Raw genomic sequence first — 22,366 nt, 5'->3', positions numbered from 1 at the left:
GTTAAGAACTTTGCTTCAGGATGAGAACAGAAATCGGGCTCTGGCGGCGCGGCGGCAGCAAGAGGCCCCATTAGCTAAAGTGGTGCTTCAGGTTAAGAACAGTTGCAGGTTAAGAACGGACCTCTGGAACGAATTAAGTACTTAACCCGAGGTACCACTGTATTATTATTATTATTAATTTCATATATGTGTGTGTGTGTGTGTGTGTGTGTGTGTGTGTATACACACACACACACACACACACAGAGTGGTACCTCAGGTTACACACTCTGCTAACCCAGAAATAGTGCTTCAGGTTAAGAACTTTGCTTCAGGATGAGAACAGAAATCGTGTGGTGCAGCAGGAGGCCCCATTAGCTAAAGTGGTGCTTCAGGTTAAGAACAGTTGCAGGTTAAGAACGGACCTCTGGAACGAATTAAGTACTTAACCCGAGGTACCACTGTATATATATATATATATCGATTGAGTATTGAAAACAAACCTTCAAAGCGGTATATGAAAAGACCAAATAATAACAACAATAACTGCAGCCATACTTTAATAAGAAAAGTCAAAACGCTATAAAACAGATTAAAACCACCTCAACTTTCTAGAGTTGTCTAAGTAGGAGGGTTTTTTTTTAAAAAGGAAGTGTACAGAGAAAGCATCTGCCTGCAATGATAACATACCTGCCGACATTTCAATTGTATTATTTATGCCCTGCCCATCGCATTGGGTTGCCCCAGCCACTCTGAGCAGCTTCCAATATATATACAATCAAACCTCGGTTGTGTAACTTAATCCATTCCGGAAGCCTGTTCAGCTTCCGAAATGTTCGGCAACGGAAGCACGGCTTCTGATTGGCTGCAGGAAGCAGCGTTGGACGTTCGGCTTCTGAAAAACACTTCCAGGGTTTCGGCGTCTGGGTGCCGAAATGTGCGGCAAAGCACAAGGTGTCTTCCAAAGGTTTATAGCAAGCCTGCCCAAAGTCAGTTTATTTCTTGGGGTCAAATCCTAAAAAAAGCTCAACAATTTCAGTTCTAAAAAAAGCTCACCAACTTTGGTCGTCCCTCACGCATGTTCGCTTCATCAAATCTGGTTCTCTTTGGAAAAAGTTTGGGCACTCCTGTTTATAGTGACTCTATCCCCTCCAACATTTCTGTCATGAAAATAGAGGCGTTCTAAGAAAAAGCAAGACATCCCGGGATTAAATCAGAAACCGGGACGGCTTCTGTAAATCCATAAATGTCCCTGGAAAATAAGGACACTTGGAAGGTCTAAATAATACTATGCTGCAATAATATTATTTCTGCTACCCACCTTTTCCTCTGAGCTGCTCAAGATGGGCATATTTATCCTTCCCATTTTATCCACAACCACCACCCTGTAAGTAGGTTCAGCTGACAAGATGTGGCGACTGGCCCCCAAGAGTTTTATAACTTAAGGGGTTAATCATTCTCCACCTAAGGGAGTGGGGGGTGTTGAGAGTGGCATGATACTGAGGTTGAACCTGCTCTAATTGGCTGTGGGATTCTGCGAGAGTTTTCCTCCTGTATGTTTCGCTGAACGTCTTCCTTTAATGCATAAGGCAGGGCAAAACCTCTTTGTCCCTTTCCCCAGTTGAAACCATTGTTGAGACTTTTCCCTCTGGACTCCATATGTGCTATTTAACAGCTAACCGCTCCCCTTCGCCCTGGATCAGACAATGAAATGCATGTATACTGGATCGGTGCCGTCTTGAAATGTCCAGGAGAGGTTGTCAGGGGAAATCATCTTTGAGGCAGACTACACACAGCAGCCAAATCAAAAATAGAACTTTTTTTATTATTATTCAAAACCAAGAGATATGCAAGATGTGCATTGGAGACAGCGCTTCCCCAAACGACGACGGTCCTCCTACTTGTAAGAATTTGCCTTGTGTTTTGGAAGGAAAGTGAAGCTGGCAGGAACCGGACCCAGAAGCATCTCACTGCAAGGAGAAATTGGGAAAACTGCAGACACGTCTCTAGATTCTTCCAACAGCACACACACCTGCGATGATACTTTGTGCATGACAGGCTAAAAAGGTAAAGGTAAAGGGACTCCTGACCATTAGGTCCAGTTGTGACCAACTCTGGGGTTGCGGCGCTTATCTCGCTTTATTGGCTGAGGGAGCCAGCGTACAGCTTCTGGGTCATGTGGTCAGCAGGACTAAGCCGCTTCTGGCAAACCAGAGCAGCGCACGGAAACGCCGTTTACCTTCCCGCCTGAGCGGTACCTATTTATCTACTTGCACTTTGACGTGCTTTCGAACTGCTAGGTTGGCAGGAGCAGGGACCGAGCAATGGGAGCTCACCCCGTCGTGGGGATTCGAACTGCCGACCTTCTGATTGGCACGTCCTAGGCTCTGTGGTTTAACCCACAGTAGCGACAGGCCACTGAACTCTTATTATGAGATGAAAACCCCACAGGGCGCAAAAATGCCATGACAGAAATCTCAGAGGTGCACTTTTTAGACCGCTGCACGCCATTCCCCCAATTTCTAGAAGGAACTATGGAAAGAATGACAGAGAGGAAGGCAATTCAGCTGGGGTGTTGGGAGAGAATTTGCATTGCCCTTTTCGTACTTCTTGTTCCTCAGAAGAGTTCAGAGTGAGATTTGCACCTCTCAACAAGCTCGTGAGTTAAGTTAGGCTGGGAGATCAGGACTAGCCCAAGGTCATCTGAGCGAGATTCGCAGCCCAGTGATCTGAGCTGCTCTTCCCACACAGCTGGGCTAGAATAGTTTTGTCCTGGTTTGGGACAGAAAAGTTGTTCCCGCTGGGTGTCTTAGGGATTTGGGAGATAGGAAGCCCCATGGTTTGTGTTGCATCAGATGCAATAGCTTTAACTAGTCACTCCCTTCAAGGGCCAAAACCCACATTTCTGCCTTCGTAGCAGCTGAAATAATCTTTTCTCCCCCTCTCTTCCTCCTCACTTCTACATAGCTAATGTAGTTGTGTGCTTAACATGCACAGAAAACTGTCAACTGTTTGGCAGAAGTTCAAACCATTTTTACCTGATCTTAACCCAGTCACCCACGTTCTGGCTTGCCATTAAGGTCTCCAAATAGTCCCGGCCCATGTAGTAAGGGGGTCTTTCGTTAATCCTCTGAGGCAGGCGCTCCAGTAAGCCGGCTGGAATGTACCTGCCAAAGTAAAAAAGTAAAGGTAAAGGACCCCTGGACGGTTAAGTCCAGTCAAAGGCGACTAAGGGGTTGCGGTGCTCATCTCGCTTTCAGGCTGAGCTGGCGTTTGTCCGCAGACAGCTTTCCGTGGCCAGCAGGACTCAACCACTTCTGGCAGCTTTCCGTGGCCAGCAGGACTCAACCACTTCTGGCGCAACGGGACACCGTGATGGAAACCAGAGCACACGGAAATGCCATTTACCTTCCCACCACAGTGGTACCTATTTATCTACTTGCACTGGTGTGCTTTCGAACTGCTAGGTTGGCAAGAGCTGGGACAGAGCAACAGGAGCTCACCCCGTTGTGCGGATTCGAACTACCAACCTTCTGATCAGCAAGCCCAAGGGGCTCAGTGGTTTAGACCACAGCGCCACCCGCATTCCAGCCTGCCAAAGTGCCAAAGGAAGAAAGGAAGACTCATTTTCCATGACAGTAGGAGAACAGCCTCATCTTGGTTGCTCTTCTCACTCACCCCAGAAGTTAGGCTTATTCAAAATCTAGCTGCAGCTATAAGCATGGGAGATACAAGGCAGAGTCAAACAAGGCTGTTGCGAAGCCCTGCCTTTTTGAGTAAGTGGGAGGGGAAACACCACTGAGGAATAAAGAAAGAAGAAGCGGCAGCTATCTCTCTTGATGCTGCCCCAATTTGAATTGCAGTGATATTATGAACTCACACTTAGCAGGCATATAGTAAAGGTAAAGGGACCCCTGACCATTAGGTCCAGTCGTGACTGACTCCGGGGTTGCAGCGCTCATCTCGCTTTACTGGCCAAGGGAGCCGGCGTACAGCTTCTGGGTCATGTGGCCAGCAGGACTGAGCCGCTTCTGGCGAACCAGAGCAGCGCACGGAAACACCGTTTACCTTCCCGCTGCAGCGGTACCTATTTATCTACTTGCACTTTGATGTACTTTCGAACTGCTAGGTTGGCAGGAGCAGGGACTGAGCAACGGGAGCTCACCCTGTCGCAGGGATTCGAACCACCGACCTTCTGATCGGCAAGTCCTAGGCTCTGTGGTTTAACCCACAGCGCCACCTGCGTCCCTATAAAAGCAGGCATATATATAGTGCTTTAAAAAACATCCACTGTATCTGGTCGTCGTTAGCAGCCAGCTTCTAGCTTTCCCCAGTGTCAAGCTAGGCTTTTAAAGGCTTTGAAGTCTCTCAGCCCCACTCACCCCACAGAGTGTTTGTTGTGGGGGAGGAAGGGAAAGGAGAATGTTAGCCGCTTTGAGACTCCTTAAAGGGAGTGAAAGGCGGGATATCAAATCCAAACTCTTCTTCTTCTTCTAAAGTACATGGACTTGTTTCTCAAAATCTCCAAAGCCTGAGAAGCAGCTGATGCGTAGGATGTCCCTACAGTGTGTTACACGCAGCAGAAACTTAGTGGTGTGTTAAGATGTTTGTTGCAGGATCCAGTCTTGCCTACCTTACAAAAAAAAGTTTTGCACCTGAACTGCCATAAGTTCCTTACAAGAACCCAAGGCCAGCTGTTATTAATACCCGGATGGAAAGGCAAAATGCAATGACTTAGCAAGGGCTGAGGAGGAGCTTCTACCTGCAGAGAAAGGAGAGCCACTCCAGCAGAAACTTCCTGGTTTTCTCCACTCCCTGCGTGTCCGATCCCCAATGCTCCAAGCCGTAGTTGGTGAAGTCCTTGAGGATGTCGAGCCTCTCTCCCGACGAGATGTCCCAGTGCCGCTGCTCTTTGATTTCAGTGAAGATCCAGGGCTTGATCAGCGCCCCCCTGTGACCCGGAAGAACGACCGCCGTGAGAAAACCATGAGCAGAATCTACGCGTACACACACGGGAAAATGCTCAAGTTCTAGAGCCAAGTCCCCGAGCGGTATGCCTGCCACCCTGGCAGAACGTAAGTGTGCGAGGAGAAACACAAGAACGTCACCAAATATTTTTGCACAGCGAGAACCCACTAGGGCAACTATTGGGATTCAAAAGTATCCCATCATTATGATTCAATACCCCCAGACAATTCCATGTTCAAACAGCCCCACCACCAGCAAAATCTAAGGGAACGGGAGAGGGCAATTTGCCAGTCGGTGATCCCCTCAGAGCCTTTTCCCAGATGCTGGGGACCGAACTGGAGCCTTCTCCTTGCAAACAGATGCATGACCAATGAAAACAGCAAAAGACGGAATTGTGTGCAGGGGTAGTAACAGCGGCAGTGGCAGATACCTGACCCATGTCCTTTAGGAAGACGTGGCTATAATGTGGTCTTAGGCTACCGTATGATCGACCACGTGGATCTTAAGCAAGTCTCTCCTCCTCCTCACCTCCCCCGACCATTACTGTATAGTGTTATGTTCAGCAAGGCCCAGAATGATTCTCTTTTCTTTCTGTTTAGCTCCATGTATTATTTCAAAATGAGGATCCTTGCCGCCTCTGTCTTCTGTGACAACCATGCATGCGTCTGCTATTACAGCTGGAAATGATTTTGTAATGGCAATCATAACCTTAGTCCTTGGGGGCTGGGAAATGAAGTTGTGAACCTGTCTTCATACACTGGTACATTTTTAGCCTTGGAACTCAGTGAACTCTGTGCCGGACCATCTAAGTTACTACCTTGGAAGTAGAACCTTGGAAGTCAAACGGAATCAGTTTCAGAAGTCCGTTCATCTTCCAAAACGTTCAGAAACCCAACCGTGGCTTCCGATTGGCTGCAGGAAGCTCCTGCAGCCAATCAAAAGCCAAGGAAGCCCCGGACGTTCAACTTCCACAAGACGCACCTAGTTTTTGGAGGAGGAAAACAAGAAAAAAAATATTCTGACTCTCAGAAGCCAGAACAGCAAGCGGGATCGCTGTGCAGTGAAAGCAGCGATCCCTCATGCTGTTCTGGCTTCTGGGATAGCTGCGCAGCCTGCATTCGCTCCGTAAGATGCACACACATTTCCCCTTACTTTTTAGGAGGGAAAAAGTGAGTCTTATAGAGCAAAAAATACGGTAGTTTGCAAACCGGAACCGTCACTTCCGGGTTTGTGGCACTCAGGAGCCAAAACATCTGGGAACTAACCTGTTCGAAAACCAAGGTACGACTGTACTGTTTTCACTGGCTGAGCTTTCACACAACCCCTAAGCCACAAAGGACCTTACGTCTGTGCATGAGCTGCATGCTAATGCGTGCTGCAGCTTGGAGTCAAGCAAGCTACACAACTGTAAGCCAACTGCTCTGCAGCTTGTTTCCCTGCAAAGCAGGAGAACTTGAGCTGCGTGCACAAGCAGAGAGATCACACGCAGACTAAAGGCTGATCCAAGAGTTGTGTCAGAACCCAGCCACTGACTGGCTTTCCAGGGTTTTAGGGTTTTTCCCAGCCATAGCTGGAGAAGCCGGAGACTGAACGTGGACCTTCTGCTTGGGAAAAAACCCACGAGGGTAACGAAAGGTGCTTTCTCCTCCAGACCACCCAAAACAAAACGAAGGGAAGACACTTGCCGAGCAATCATAATTCCCGAAACTCCACTCTGCATGGCTTGATTAGCATCTTCGAAAGACAAGATATCTCCGTTCCCTGCGCCAAAAGGAAAAAACAATAATTCAGGGGTCACCAAAGCAATCCCCAATGCTTCAGATGCAGTTTGCCAGGCAGAGGGCCTTCTCGGTGGTGGCGCCCGCCCTGTGGAACACCCTCCCATCTGATGTCAAGGAAATAAACAACTATCTGACTTTTAGAAGACATCTGAAGGCAGCCCTGTTTAGGGAAGTTTTTAACGTTTGACGTTTTTAATATTCTGTTGGGAAACCCAGCCAGATGGGTGGGGTATATAAATAATATTATTATTATTATTATTATTATTATTATTATTATTATTATTATTATTATTATTATTATTATTATCTGTTTCTCTTAATAGTTCCAAGCACTTATTTATGGCTCTTTCAACTGCCCCTGGCCACAGCGATGCCTTCTGCAAGTACAGTGTTACCTTGGAAGTCAAACTGAATCCGTTCCGGAAGTCCGTTCGACTTCCAAAACATTCGGGAACCAAGGCGCGGCTTCTAGTTGGGTGCAGGAAGCTCCTGCAGCCAACTGGAAGCAGTGGGTGTCGCGCTGGACATTTGAGTTCCAAAGAACCTTTCAAAACCGGAACAATGATTTGTGCTTTTCGATCTCTGGGAAGGAAAACATTTGACTCCCAAGGCGTTTGAAAACCAAGGTACGACTGTAAATGGATTTGAAACAGCCCTGTCTGTAAATGAGGTTGAGGTTGCACAAAAAACCGCTAACCTCCAAGACACCTCCTCCTCCCTGCTTATGTTGCGGCGGCAGCATGCAGAGCGCTGCCCAGGAAGTTTACTATCTAAGAAACAGGACTGGGAAGGGAGAACCAGCAGGCAGCTTCCGGTCCAATCCTGCCCCTACTTGATGGCACTAAAAGGTAAAGGGACCCCTGACCATTAGGTCCAGTCGTGACTGACTCTGGGGTTGCAGCGCTCATCTCGCTTTATTGGCCAAGGGAGTCAGCGTACAGCTTCCGGGTCATGTGGCCAGCAGGACTAAGCCGCTTCTGGCGAACCAGAGCAGCGCACAGAAACGCTGTTTACCTTCCTGCCAGGGCAGTACCTATTTATCTACTTGCACTTGACGTGCTTTCGAACTGCTAGGTTGTCAGGAGCAGGGACCGAGCAATGGTCGCTCACCCCGTCACGGGGATTCGAACCTTCTGATCGGCAAGTCCTAGGCTCTGTGCTTTAACCCACAGCGCCACCCGCGTCCCTGATGGCACTAAAAAGAGCTTCTCAAATCCAAAGCATTTATTGATGTCTTCAAGAAAAGAGAGAAACTGTTCAGAATGACCGGGCAATGACGAGCCACACGTCTCCTGTAGTCTTCACTCACCTCCAAGAGTCCAAGCTAGAGATTTCAGAGAGGAGGAGAGAAACCAATTGCTCCCAGACCCCCGTGACGTTCTTTGTGGCAGCCCACAGGCCAGTTGGGCTGCTGACCACTGATCTACAAAGAAGAGTCCTGATGGGCCGGACTAAGGAAGGTCTATATGGACCAGCATCTTGTTTTTTGACCAGTAGCCAGCCAGATGCTTCCAGGAAGCGACTGAAGACAGCAATCCTTCTCTGCTGTTGCCCCTCCCCCTCCGCCAATCATCAAGCAACTGGAACTGGGGTAGAAGGCATCTGAATACAGAGGTTCTGTTTTAGTGGTCATAGCCGCCAGACCTCTCTTCCTCCCCTCTAGACATTTATCACCATCTTAATTCATCCCACAAGTTAGGGGTCTTTTGCCTGTCCTGAACTTACTTCATTGAGCTCTTGCGCTGTGGGAAGGCGGGGCAGGGCGGTAGCGCAAATATGGGAAGGTTAACTGTATGGCAAGAGAAAAGGGGTTTTTCCAAAGATCGCAGAATCAGAATTCTGTGCGACTGCCATAAAACTCAGGGAACAAGCTGTACTACCAAAATGACTGAGGTTTTAAATGGCAATTTTAGGTTATATTTTAATGATCAAGATTTAATATATATTTTTAACAGCCGCTATATCTGAATTTGAGGATGTATTTTAATTGATTGTCTGATTTTATGTTAATGTGTTATACATTTGATGTTAGCCGCTCTGAGCCCAGCTTCGGCTGGGGAGGGCGGGATATAAATAAAATTTATTATTATTATTATTAATTGTCTCTGTTATTCCCAATTGCAATTCACTGTATTCCTGTTGTGTTTTATGATTTTCCTGATACTGTAAGTGAGGCGGAACTGGTCTGTGACCGTAATAATAAAATTCATTCATTCAGAAGGAGGAGAAGGAGGAAAAGGCGGCTTGATGGAGAGGGAGGCAAACCCAGCCAAAGCAATCCAAGCCCCAAAACTGCAGCAAAGCATTACCTCCAAGCCCCAAATATGTTGCAAAGGAAGCAAAACCAGCGCGCGGAAAGAACAGAACTACCTACCGAAAAGAGGCATCGGACTGGCAATTTTTGTGCACTCTGCTATGTACTCCCAGTTTGCCGCCTTTGTGTACCGCTGCTCCCTCGACCGGCCATGAAGCTAACGGGGTCAGAAAAGGGACAGTTGATGCCTCCGTCACAGATTCAAATGACAATACACACCGCTTTTTGAAATGCTTAGGTAAGAACAGAGATGTGGTCTACCAACCCCCACAAGATGCAATTGCTACATAGAACCTCCACATGCAGAGGGAGTCTACTTTAGGATACTGGTTGCCAAAGGGCAAGAGCAGGGGAAGACTGACGCCTTTGTGTCTCGTGTAGGGGCTTCTTAAAGGCAGCATTTTAAGGCGTGTGTGAGATCTCTCCGCGCCGGTCTCCCCAGGCTTGTGGATATTTGCCCTAGGCTTCAGGATGCAGGCAGCTCTCCGCAAGCTGTGGGAGAGCTGCGCGACTTTGCACCAGGCTCCCACGGCTTGCGGATAGCTTCCTGAAGCCTGGAGAGCGAGAGGGGTCGGTGCGCACTGACTCCTCTCGCTCTCCAGGCTTCAGCGAAAGCCTGCATTCGCCCCATAGGACGCACACACATTTCCCCTTCATTTTTGGAGGGGAAAAAGTGCGTCCTATAGGGCAAAAAATATGGTAATCAATAATACAATAATATGATGATAAATAAAATAAAATTAAAATCTGTTGCTGGAGACAACAGAATATTGGCATAAATCAGGGGTAAAGTAAAGGTAAAGGGACCCCTGACCATTAGGTCCAGTCGTAGACTACTCTGGGGTTGTGGCGCTCATCTCACTTTACCGGCCGAGGGAGCCGGCGTTTGTCCGCAGACAGCTTCCGGGTCATGTGGCCAGCATGACTAAGCCGCTTCTGCCAAACCAGAGCAGCGCACGGAAACGCCGTTTACCTTTCCGCCGAAGTGGTACCTATTTATCTACTTCCACTTTGACGTGCTTTCGAACTGCTAGGTTGGCAGGAGCAGGGACCGAGCAACGGGAGCTCACCCCGTCATTGCGGGGATTCGAACCACCGACGTTCTGATCAGCAAGCCCTAGGCTCTGTGGTTTAGACCACAGCGCCACCCGTGTCCCATAGATTGGGGTAGTCAACCTTTTTATACCTACCGCACACTAATGCATCTTTCTCGATAAAATTTCCTTACCAGGGCTCAATGGAAGGAGGATTCAGCTTGTGCCGTAGAACCCCCTACCACCCACCTAGAATCCTGAAATGCCCACAAATGGGCAGTAGGGACCAGGTTGACAACCCCTGGCCTAGATGGTGTAACTTTAGTCTGATCTAGTAGGGTGTGTGCGTTTTTGGTTTTTTTAAAATGAAGTTACTGCTCATCTCCAGTTCTGGGCACCACAGTTCAAGAAGGACACTGACAAACTGGAACGTGTCCAGAGGAGGGCAACCAAAATGGTCAAAGGCCTGGAAACGATGCCTTATGAGGAACGGCTAAGGGAGCTGGGCATGTTTAGCCTGGAGAAGAGGAGCTTAAGGGGTGATATGATAGCCATGTTCAAATATATAAAAGGATGTCATCTAGAGGAGGGAGAAAGGTTGTTTTATGCTGCTCCAGAGAAGCGGACACGGAGCAATGGATCCAAACTACAAGAAAGAAGATTCCACCTAAACATTAGGAAGAACTTCCTGACAGTAAGAGCTGTTGGACAGTGGAATTTGCTGCCAAGGAGTGTGGTGGAGTCTCCTTATTTGGAGATCTTTAAGCAGAGGCTTGACAACCGTATGTCAGGAGTGCTCTGATGGTGTTTCCTGCTTGGCAGGGGCTTGGACTCGATGGCCCTTGTGGTCTATTCCAACTCTATGATTATATGATTCTATGATTCTGAATGTGGCTTAAGGAAGGCTACTGTACCGTGACCATAGAGGCACCCCACTCCCGGATGCTGGGAATTAGCTTGTGAGCCAGGTTGGTTTTCTCTTGCACCCCGGTCCGGATCTTCACGGTCAAGGGAACATCTAGCACCTGCCGAGGAAAAGGGGAACGATGAGCGAAGCGAAGTGTGCCTCGGGAGCCGAACCTGAGCGCGACAAAGCTGGACTCCCGAGATTCCTTCGCCGAAAGCTTTCACCAACGGCTGCTCCGAGAATGCACAGAGAGGCCCACAGAGTAGAGTAATCCCTTTTTGAGACCAGTGACTTCTGTACCTGGTGGGAAACTCAAAAGCCAGCCCCCCACAACTGAGAGTGGCTTGGGAGCTGCACGGTCAGGGGAAAAACAATGCTGTCCAGGGTTGTAAAGACTGCGGAGAGAATAATTGGGTGCACTCTTCCCACCTTGGATCAAATCTATGCTTCCAGGTGCCATAAGAAAGCTGCAGAGATAGCTCAGGACAGTGCGCACCCCGGAAATGATCTCTTTCAGCTTCTGCCTTCTGGAAGAAGGTACAGGGATTAAAGACTAGGACTAGCCGCCTGAGAAACAGTTTCTGTTTAAATGCGATTTTGGTTTTAAACGCAGTGCAAGGTAGTCTCTATGGGAGTATATTGTATTATGGGGTATCAGAGCTTTTAGGGGGCTAACCAGGCTGGGATAGTTGGGATAGCAGGCTTGTTGGCTTTTGAATGTCTGATGTAGATTTTTTCAGTTTCGTTGTTCTGTATGGGACAATGACAATAAAGATTATCGTATCGATTATCTTACCGTATCGAAGAACCTCATGCCCCACCACAAGGGCCTTGTAATCATAATCTTGCGATGATTATGATACCCCACCCATCTTGCTGGTCTGCCCTGGACCCTGGACACATTCACCGCAAAGCAGGAGCCAATAAACGGGTCAAAGCTTGCAGATTATGTGACGCTGTGCAAAGCTGATACGAAGAGGATGACCGTGGTTGCAAAAAGGAGCAGCGTGGGGGAACAGAAGCACGGATGAAATCCAGGACTGCTAGGAGCCAGCCAAGAGAAAACACACACCCGACCCCAACTTACGTAGTTCATGCCTCGGACAATCTGCTCGAACTTGTTGGGGCGGCTCATTAAGCCACATCCTCCCCCCTGGGAAGAGAAAGGAGAGGAGAGTGAAGCGCGTTTTGAAAGATCACTGGGGGGCGGGAGGGTGAAGGTCATAATCTCAGAACTGATTTCGGTCCTTGATGGTCTGGGCTTCCCATAGGTTTAGCCCCAGGTCCATCAGCTTGAAGGAGGGAGAGGTGTCAACTTGGCAGAACTTTTACTTTAAAAGAAAAAAAAGGTGGGCTGCAATTTTGTAAGACTTGGAGAAGTTCCTTTGAGCCTCCCCATCGCTTCCAAGCTAAGTAACGGGCTCAGTTGAATTGTGAAGGGAAACTTAAAGGTAAAGGTAAAGGACCCCTGACAGTTCAGTCCATTCGTGGACGACTCTGGGGTTGCGGCGCTCATCTTGCTTTACAGGCCGAGGGAGCTGGCGTTTGTCCGCAGACAGTCTTTCCGGGTCACGTGGCCAGCATGACCTGGAAGCTTAAGCACGTCAACACGTCAAGGAGAAGAAAACTATAAATATGTAGGTTGATTCCCAAACACGTGACTCCAAGCTTTTCCCTTCTGATTTGTTTCTGAGGGTGCCACACTTGAAATGAATTCCCCTGAGTCCCCTCGGATTAGTCCCTCCCCCTAATTTTCCCTTAGGGATACGGGTGGTGCTGTGGTCTAAACCACTGAGTGCAGAGCTTCCTGATCGGAAGGTCAGCGGTTCGAATCCCCGCGACGGGGTGAGCTCCCGTTGCTCGATCCCTTCTCCTGCCAACCTAGCAGTTCGAAAGCACACCAGTTCAAGTAGATAAATAGGTACTGCTGTGGCGGGAAGGTAAATGACGTTTCCGTGCGCCGCTCTGGTTTCGCCAGAAGCGGCTTAGTCATGCTGGCCACATGACCCAGAAAAACTGTCTGAGGACAAACGTCAGCTCCCTTGGCCAATAAATCAAGATGAGCGCCGCAACCCCAGAGTCGTTAGCGACTGGACTGAACTGTCAGGGGTCCTTTACCTTTTTAGTGCTTGAAAGGGCTCAATGGGCTACCTTGTTATAGATGAGGTCGATAGGGCAGCCCACATTGATGTCCACAAAATCCACTTCGATGGTCCGGTTGAGAAGCTCTGCGCACTTGGTCATGGTGTCTGGGAACGCTCCTTCCAGCTGCAGAGGCGTCGGGTGAAAGAGGGTCAAAGGGGTGCCCCAACTCACGAGAGCAGCTTATAGGCATTGCACGTGCGCCAAACTATTTATCTGCAAGAATTCCCCAACCCGCCTTTTTGAGGTCTGCACCCCACTCAGCATGAATTACATAAATCAAAAGAGAGCGTATCAATAGAATATAGTGAAAAGACAGGCATGGCAGACTTAAGACTACGGTTTAGTGCAAAACGCTTGAGCATCGTGGCTGATCTCCACCACTCCTCCCTCCAGTGCTGCAAGGAGTCTGGGAGCTCCTGCCTCGGCCCCAGCCTGCTATGTCTAAACGCAACCAACTATGGCCAGTGTCAACCATCGTTTAGGAGAACAAGGCAACCCCAAACAAGGGTTTATAATACCCAGAACAAGGAGACAGTACAGTGGAGCCCCGCAAGATGAATGCCTCGCAAGATGGAAAACTCGCAAGACGAAAGGGTTTTCCGTTTTTTTGAGTCGTTCCGCAAGACGAATTTCCCTATGGGCTTGCTTCGCAAGACGAAACGTCTTGCGAGTTCTGGCGAGTTTGTTTCCTTTTTCTTAAAGCCGCTAAGCCGTTAATAGCCGCTAAGCCGTTAATAGCCGCTAAGCCGTTAATAGCTGCTAAGCCGCTAATAGCCACTAAACCGCAAGACGAAGAGACTCGCGGAACGGATTAATTTCGTCTTGCGAGGCACCGCTGTATTAAAAACAAAACAACCCTCAACGAAAGTATATCATCTTCCACCTTTACTTCTGCTAACTACCGATGAAGCTGGCAATGGATTTTGGTTAAAGATGGCCTTAAAAGGGAATTCCTGGAGGGGAGGGTTATCGAGACCTATTAGCTTCCCATGCGGGAGCATCTATCAGCCAGAGGAGGAATAATAATAATAATAATAATAATAATAATAATAATAATAATAATAAATTATTTATACCCCGCCCATCTGGCTGGGTTTCCCCAGCCACCCTGGGCAGCTTCCAGCAGTGGTGCCTCGCAAGACGAAATTAATTCGTTCCGCGAGTCTCTTCGTCTTGCGGTTGTTTTGTCTTGCGAAGCACGGCTATTAGCGGCTTTAAGAAAAAGGAAACAAACTCACAAGAACTCGCAAGACGTTTCGTCTTGCGAAGCAAGCCCATAGGGAAATTCGTCTTGCGGAACGACTCAAAAAACGGAAAACCCTTTCGTTTAGCGAGTTTTTCGTCTTGCGAGGCATTCGTCTTGCGGGGCACCACTGTAAAAGCTGCCTTCAGATGTCTTCTAAAAGTCTGATAGCTGTTTATTTCTTTGACATCTGATGGGAGGGCGTTCCACGGGGCGGGCGCCACCACTGAGAAGGCCCTCTGCCAGGTTCCCTGCAACTTTGCTTCTTGCAGGGAGGGAACTGCCAGAAGGTCCTCTGAGCTGGACCTGGGTGTCCGGACAGAACGATGGGGGTGGAGACGCTCCTTCAGGAGCTGCAGAGAGCTTTCTCTCTCCCTCTCCTCCCAACAGGAAGAACTCTCTTCTCAAACCTCCAGCGGCTGTGGGAAGGCAGAGGTGAAAGGGAGCACAGTCCGGCCTCTGCCACCAGCCATGGGGAACCACTTTGAGCATCATGGCAGCCAGGAGAAGTCCAGCAAGGCCATCTCCATTAGCCTCAGAAGCGGCTTGCTCCTGTTCTCGCTCTCCCACCCCCGGTGTGGCCGTATTGCGAGTCTGCCTTCAATCTACCTGAACGCCAAAAAGATCCTCTGTGTTGTGTCTCTTCAGCAATGCCCACTCGGACGACTGCCCCTGGAGCAGGTTCGTGCAAACGGCCATCTCGCCGCAGGTGACGTCCGCCCCAAACCGCTTGCATATTCTTCGGAAAGGAAGGTTGCCGCACTGGAATCCCCGGAAGAAATCAGGAGAATGGAGTGTTACGGTTGCCTCGGAGCAGGTCTCGAGCCAGCACAAGCAAGACACCACGTCTAAACAAAGACACGGTCCGATCTCACAACATGAAGCATGTGAGGGCTGAATGGGAATAGCTGCTGGCGCTGCAGCGAAGTGCCAGGCCTCTTTCCATCCATTTCAACCAATTCACAATTCCAGCTTTTCACCTGTTCCTAACCAGACCACAGCCAAATGTTCCAATACAGTGGTACCTTGGTTCTCGAACTTAATCCGTTCCGGAAGTCCGTTCCAAAACCAAAGCGTTCCAAAACCAAGGCGCGCTTTCCCATTGGAAGTAATGCAAAACGGATTAATCAGTTCCAGGCTGTTGAAAAACTACCCCTAAAACCGCCTCTCCTGGTATGTCCCGCAGAGGAACTTACGGTCTTCAAACAAAAACATCCTGAAGGTCCCAGGCCACAGAGAGGTTAGACTGGCCTCAACTAGAGCCAGGGCTTTTTTGGCTGTGGCTCCGATCTGGTGGAACGCTCTGTCACAAGAGACTATGGCCCTGCGGGACTTGACATCTTTCCGCAGGGCCTGCAAGACAGAGTTGTTCCACCAGGTCTTTGGCAAGGGCGCAGCCTGACTCCCTCCTTTGGGGTGATCATCAGTGAGCTGCGCACAGGTGAGCTGCATGCAAGCTGCCGGTCAGCCCTGTGGAGCCTCCTTTTATTGAGACAAATATGCAAGCCAGGCAAATACATTTTGGGCTGTGACCTTTACACATCTTCCAGCCCCGAGATCGTGGGGTGGTACAAAGTTGTTTTGGCACCTGTTTCCACCGCGTCCTTTTCCCCTTGCACGGTGTATGACGAAGGAGACAAAAGGTCTCAGGGACAAAGGTTACAGACAGGACACCGCAGACTGCCGAGACCGCAAAAGGTCAGACGGAGGGAACGATGTTCAGACAGCTGTGGCTTGTCTGGGGGGGGGGGATGTGCCCTGCACCCCAGGGTCACGCGTGCAGGCAGACTGTGGCTGCCTGCTGGTGGGGAGTGTGCTCCTTCCGGACCCCACTGCCCACTCCCTACAATGAAGGAAGATCTATAAAACAAACAAACAAACAAACAATCAATCAATCTACCTACCGTTGTTAAAGGAGCTAAATAAAGCTTCTCGCTGAGATCTAGCTGTAAGACAAAATCATGAATATGCAAGTCATGGGTCAGGAAGGGTGAGGTTATTAGCTGTGGGCTAATCATTCATGCACTGCTACAAATGATACTTTGGCCACCTCATGAGAAGAGAAGACTCCCTGGAAAAGACCCTGATGTTGGGAAAGATGGAGGGCACAAGGAGAAGGGGACGACAGAGGATGAGATGGTGGGACAGTGTTCTCGAAGCTCCCAGCATGAGTTTGACCAAACTGCGGGAGGGAGTGGAAGACAGGAGGGCCTGGCGTGCTCTGGTCCAGGGGGTCACGAAGAGTCGGACACGACTAAACGACTCAACAACAACATGAATGAGTTTTGAAATCAAAAGGACTAAACCCTCTCTTGGGCTCAAGGGCGAGAAATGCATTGCACTGGACTTAATATATATGAATAATGCAAACTGCTCAATTATTGCCATCCTGACAAGTACAGTGGTACCTCAGGTTAAGTACTTAATTCATTCCGGAGGTCCGTTCTTAACCTGAAACTGTTCTTAACCAGAAGCACCACTTTAGCTAATGGGGCCTCCTGCTGCCGCCGCGCCACCGGAGCACAATTTCTGTTCTCATCCTGAAGCAAAGTTCTTAACCTGAAGCACTATTTCTGGGTTAGCGGAGTATGTAACCTGAAGCGTATGTAACCTGAAGCGTATGTAACCCGAGGTACCACTGTAAAGATTCATCTTCAAGTCCTGTGTGTGGAGTCTAATTCATCCCTGAGGTTTGAGGGTGAAACCTCTGCAGCGCTCTGAATAACTTAAAAAAATATACAGTGGGCGCTTGGGTTATGAACGTGATCCATGCGATTTGGCACTTCTGCGCAAAGCGCGATTTAGTGCTTCTGCGCATGCGTGACAGCCGAAACCTGGAGGTAACCCGTTCCGGTACTTCTGGGTTTCGGTTTCTCCGTAACCCCAAAAAACGCAACCTGAAGTGTCTGTAACCCAAGGTATGACTGTATATGGTAACGCAAACAGCCCTTACCTTTCTCTTCTCGCACGGCCTGACTTTCACAAGATCTTCATCTGTCACAACCCCAGACGTTTTGAGTGCGGATTCCATTGCGGCCGGCGGCTGACTTGGACTCTCCGGTTCCTCCACCGTGGGACCTTCGTTTGGCGGCGAAGGAGCAACCTTTGCCGCCTCTTCTCCTGCAGCTCTGAGATCCATGCTTCCTGGGGAGGCGGAAGAGTCCGCGGCCTCTCTCCCCACGGCGGGTTGTGGGACCGCCCCTTGGCTCCCAGCCCCCTTCGCGTGGTTGGGCTTAGCTAAGCGGCAGAGGTACTGGTTGGACTTTTCGAAAGGGAACTTCTTTTTGCGCAGCTGGTGCTGGAGGTCTTTGCTGAGGCTGTTCTTCACGGCTGGCGGCTTCCCCTCCCGCTGCTTCAAGAGGCCTTCATTGATGACGTTCTCGTAGTCCTCGCCCAGGTGGGCTGCAGCAAACCGGCACGTGACCCCATACATGCACCTGCCGAACATCTTGAAGAGTATGCAGGTGTCTCCCAGGTCCGGCGGCTTGGTGGCCATATATTCTTTGACGCTGTGTAGGAAACGGCAGCGTGAGCCGAAGAAGCACTTATCGGCCCGTTCCTTCAACAAGAGAAAGAGGCTGCTTTAAAGGAGGGTAGCATAGCTTTTTAAATATATATACAGTATGAAGTTGCAGGTCACGCCCTGGTCATCTTACACCCTACAATTCAGCAACCTTCTCTTTAAAAGGTAAAGGGACCCCTGACCATTAGGTCCAGTCGTGGCCGACTCTGGGGTTGCAGCGCTCATCTCGCTTTATTGGTCGAGGGAGCCGACGTACAGCTTCCGGGTCATGTGGCCAGCATGACTAAGCCGCTTCTGGAGCAGTGCACGGAAACACCGTTTACCTTCCCGCCAGAACGGTACCTATTTATCTACTTGTACTTTTTGGGGTGCTTTCAAACTGCTAGGTTGTCAGGAGCAGGGACCAAGCAACGGGAGCTCACCCCGTCGCGGGGATTCAAACCGCCGACCTTCTGATTGGCAAGTCCTAGGCTCTGTGGTTTAACCCACAGCGCCACCCATGTCCCTTAATCCCATCAGGTCCAACAAGTGACCTGTGGCAAAAACCTTAAAGAAATATATCTTTATTTACACATTTAAAATTTCACATAATGAAAATACAATGTTCTGTTATAATGAAAAGATCTACACCAAAGAAATAGAAAAGAAAAGGGAAAAGATAAAGAAGAAAAGAAAGAATAGAGTTAAAACAAAAATCTTATCAAGAACATTCAATTTTTAAGAAATACAAACCATCATCGATGTTGTTATATACATATATTCCCAGTAAGAATTTTATTTTCACCTTTTCAATTTTTCTTCATCACTCTTAGTTTCTTATCTATGTCTGATCTCTGGCTTTCCGTGACGGAAACCAGAGCACACGGAAACGTAGTTTACCTTCCTGCCGGAGTGGTACCTATTTATCTACTTGCACTGGCGAGCTTTCAAACTGCTAGGTTGGCAGGAGCTGGGACCGAGCAACAGGAGCTCACCCCATCGCGGGGATTCAAACCACCAACCTTCCGAACGGCAAGGTTTAGACCACAGCGCCACCCACATCCCCATGCCATTAACAGGGCTAGGAGCTCTCAAATTTTGTCAATCTCTTCATCAAGTCCTAATCATCCTCACAGTTTACCTGAACGACTGATGGGCAGAGGCGGTTCTTCTCGTACTGAGTCGGCTTCATGCAAGGGCGGCCCTTATTCTGTCCCCGGGCCCTCTTTTGGCCCCGAGGATCCTTCGCAGTTCTGTTTTCCTCTTCCGGCGGGCTCTTTTCTTCTGCATTGCTTTCATCTTTTCCCAGCTTCTGCAGTTTGGCAGGAGGCTCATTCAGGTCTCCACTGGTATTATTCTCTGCACTGTCCTCTGCAGCCAGCACATCGCCATCTTTCTCATTCGTCACCTCCCCTTCCTGATCAAGGTACGTGTGGAACTTTTCTTTTGTAGAGAGGTACCTATAGGGGAGAAGGGTTGTGAAGCTCTGTGTCCACACCACATCATCTACGAGTGATACTTCATGCAGACAGTGAGGGGGGGTTAAGTCAGTAGAGGGCTACATTTTTGTGATATACCGATTTTTAAATCAGAACTTAAAATACAGTGGTACCTTGGTTCCCGAACGGCTTAGTTGTCGAACAAATTGGCTCCTGAACGCTGCAAACTTGGAACTAAGTGTTCCGGTTTGTGAACGTTTCTCGGAAACCAAACGGAAGCCAACTGAGTGCAGGAAGCTCCTGCAGCCAATCGGAAGCCATGCCTTGGTTTTCAAACGGTTTTGGGAGTCAAACAGATGCCCGGAATGGATTAAGTTCAAGAACCAAGGTACCACTGTATAAGGGTTCTGTTTTACCACACGGTGACAAAAATATTTCTCATCAGAAGAATCTGCACCCCAACCCCCAAGAACTTTTTAATAGTTTATTTATTATTGCATTTATTTCCCATCTTTTCTTCAGTGGTCTCAGGATTGAATACATGTTCCTCTCCCTCCCCATTTTATCCTTCCCCAAATCCTGTGAAGGCTGAGACTGTGACTGACTCCAAGGTCACGCACTGAGCTTCATGTCTGAGAGGGGATTTGAACCCAGGTCTCCCAGGTCCTAGGGCTGCGGGTGGCGCTGTGGGTTAAACCACAGAGCCTAGGACTTGCCAATCAGAAGGACGGCGGTTTGAATCCCTGCGGCGGGGTGAGCTCCCGTTGCTCGGTCCCTGCTCCTGCCAGCCTAGAAGTTCAAAAGCACGTCAAAGCGAACCAGACCAGTGCACGGAAACGCTGTTTACCTTCCCGCCCAAGTGGTACCTGTTTATCTACTTGCACTTTGACGTGCTTTCGAACTGCTAGGTTGGCAGGAGCAGGGACCAAGCAATGGGAGCTCACCCCGTGGCGGGGATTCGAACCGCCAACCTTCTGATCAGTAAGTCCTAGGCTACACCAATAAAAAAAGCCCCCAGTGCTGATCTGCTGCCCTGCGCTGTTGCTTTTAACAGCTTCCTACTGGACTGGGGGTTGAGAGGGGAAGCAGATCCAGCAGGAGCCAGGGTCAGCAGCCTGAAATTGGGGGGGGGGGGTGTTGAAGGGGAAAATGAAGGTGGTTGGTTTTCTTTTTTGGGGGGGGGGTTACAGTCAGTGGAGAGGAGGGCTCCCTGCTTTGCATGCAGAAAGCCTTGGGTTCAAACCCCCTAGTTGGTGGACTTTGAAAGCCCTAAACGGCCTTGGCCTAGTATACCTGAAGGAGTCTCTGCACCCCCATTGTCCAGCCCGGACCCTGAGGTCCAGCTCCGAGGGCCTTCTGGCGGTTCCCTCCCTGCGAGAAGTGAGGTTACAGGGAACCAGGCAAAGGGCCTTTTCGGTGGTGGCTCCTGCCCTGTGCAACGCCCTCCCATCTGACTTTTAAAAGACATCTGAAGGCAGCCCTGTTTAGGGAAGTTTTTAATGTTTGATGTATTTACCGTGTGTATAATATTCTGCTGGGAGGCACCAAGAGTGGCTGGGGGAACCCAGCCAGATGGGCGGGGTATAAATAATAAATTATTATTATTATTATTTGGGCATCAGCCTAGGACTGGGCAGGCCCATGGTGATATTCTAATGGGAGCTGCCCGGAGTAGCTGGGGAAACCCAGCCAGATGGGAAGGGTATAAAATAATAATAATAATAATTTGGGCTTCAGCCTAGGACTGGGCAGGCCCAAGGTAATCTAATGTGAGCTGCCCAGAATGGCTGGGGAAACCCAGCCAGATGGGCAGGGTATAAATAATAAATTATTATTATTATCATTATTATTTGGGCATCAGCCTAGGACTGGGCAGGCCCTTGGCGATATTCTAATGAGAGCTTCCCAGAGTGGCTGGGGAAACCCAGCCAGATGGGAAGGGTATAAAATAATAATAATAATAATAATAATAATAATAATAATTTGGGCATCAGCCTAGGACTGGGCAGGCCCTTGGTGATATTCTAATGGGAGCTGCCCAGAATGGCTGGGGAAACCCAGCCAGATGGGCAGGGTATAAATAATATATTATTATTATAATTTGGGCATCAGCCTAGGACTGGGCAGGCCCAAGGTAATATTCTAATGGGAGCTGCCCAGAGTGGCTGGGGGAAACCCAGCCAGATGGGAAGGGTATAAAATAATAATAATAATAATAATAATAATAATAATAATAATAATTTGGGCATCAGCCTAGGACTGGGCAGGCCCATGGTGATATTCTAATGGGAGCTGTCCAGAGTAGCTGGGGAAACCCAGCCAGATGGGAAGGGTATAAATAATAAATTATTATTATTATTATTTGGGCATCAGCCTAGGACTGGGCAGGCCCATGGTGATATTCTAATGGGAGCTGCCCAGAGTGGCTGGGGAAACCCAGCCAGATGGGTGTGGTATAAAATAATAATAATAATAATAATAATAAATAATAATTTGGGCATCAGCCTAGGACTGGGCAGGCCCATGGTAATATTCTAATGTGAGCTGTCCAGAGTGTTTGGGGGAAACCCAGCCAGATGGGAAGGGTATAGAAAATAAATTATAATTATAATTCCAAGGTCACACGCCCCCCACCCCAGGGAAGACGCTGCCTGTCAGTGCAGGAGATATGAGCAAGAGCGACCAATGGGTTCAGTCTAGGGCGGCTTCCTATGTTCCCTGGGGTGCAGAACCTGGGCAGGGAAGGAGGGAGGGGGGTCTAGGGAAGGTTTGGGGTGCGGAGGGGGGCACCCTAATACTCACTGGGCTCTGATAGGGGCCACCCCAGCAGCCTCCATTGGGGCGGGGGCCGCACCCCCACAGCCCCCCCCAGGCCCCCACCCTCCGCCTGACGAGCAACTCAGACACGGAGCGCGACCCTCCCCTGCAGCCGCCCAGCGTGGCTTCCAGCGCTTCCGGTCCCGAACCGGAAGCTCCCCGGCCGCTTCCGCTTCCTCTCCCTGCAGCGCGGAGGCCGGGGTTCCTAGAGCGACGCCGACCCAGGAGGAGGAAGAA

General features: G+C 49.3%; 1 protein-coding gene across 3 annotated transcripts; it reads right to left on the bottom strand.

Moving 5' to 3' along the window:
* Positions 1 to 1,785: 1,785 nt before the first annotated feature.
* On the bottom strand, positions 1,786 to 22,244 carry DUS3L (dihydrouridine synthase 3 like). Of its 3 annotated transcripts, XM_028713609.2 has the most exons (13): positions 22,115 to 22,236; positions 19,015 to 19,333; positions 17,325 to 17,930; positions 16,276 to 16,317; positions 14,981 to 15,133; positions 13,135 to 13,251; positions 12,071 to 12,136; positions 10,991 to 11,101; positions 9,103 to 9,199; positions 6,633 to 6,708; positions 4,742 to 4,930; positions 3,018 to 3,146; positions 1,786 to 1,949 (listed from the first exon to the last, which is right to left on the bottom strand). In XM_028713609.2, exons 1-13 carry the CDS (start codon positions 22,147 to 22,149, stop codon positions 1,877 to 1,879), a joined length of 2,013 nt encoding a protein of 670 aa, XP_028569442.2. In that variant the 5' UTR covers positions 22,150 to 22,236; the 3' UTR covers positions 1,786 to 1,876. The 3 variants fall into 3 exon arrangements, with proteins under 3 accessions (XP_028569442.2, XP_077777890.1, XP_077777892.1); XM_077921764.1 differs by lacking the exon at positions 12,071 to 12,136; XM_077921766.1 differs by lacking the exons at positions 1,786 to 1,949; positions 3,018 to 3,146; positions 4,742 to 4,930; positions 6,633 to 6,708 and adding an exon at positions 8,015 to 8,151 and having other exon boundaries at positions 22,115 to 22,244.
* Between the last annotated feature and the right edge of the window lie 122 nt (positions 22,245 to 22,366).

This window comes from Podarcis muralis, chromosome 18, assembly GCF_964188315.1.
Source record: "Podarcis muralis chromosome 18, rPodMur119.hap1.1, whole genome shotgun sequence".
Taxonomy (NCBI): domain Eukaryota; kingdom Metazoa; phylum Chordata; class Lepidosauria; order Squamata; family Lacertidae; genus Podarcis; species Podarcis muralis.
The sequence above is the reverse complement of the archived record's forward strand: the minus strand, read 5'-3'. Positions and strand labels throughout refer to the sequence as shown.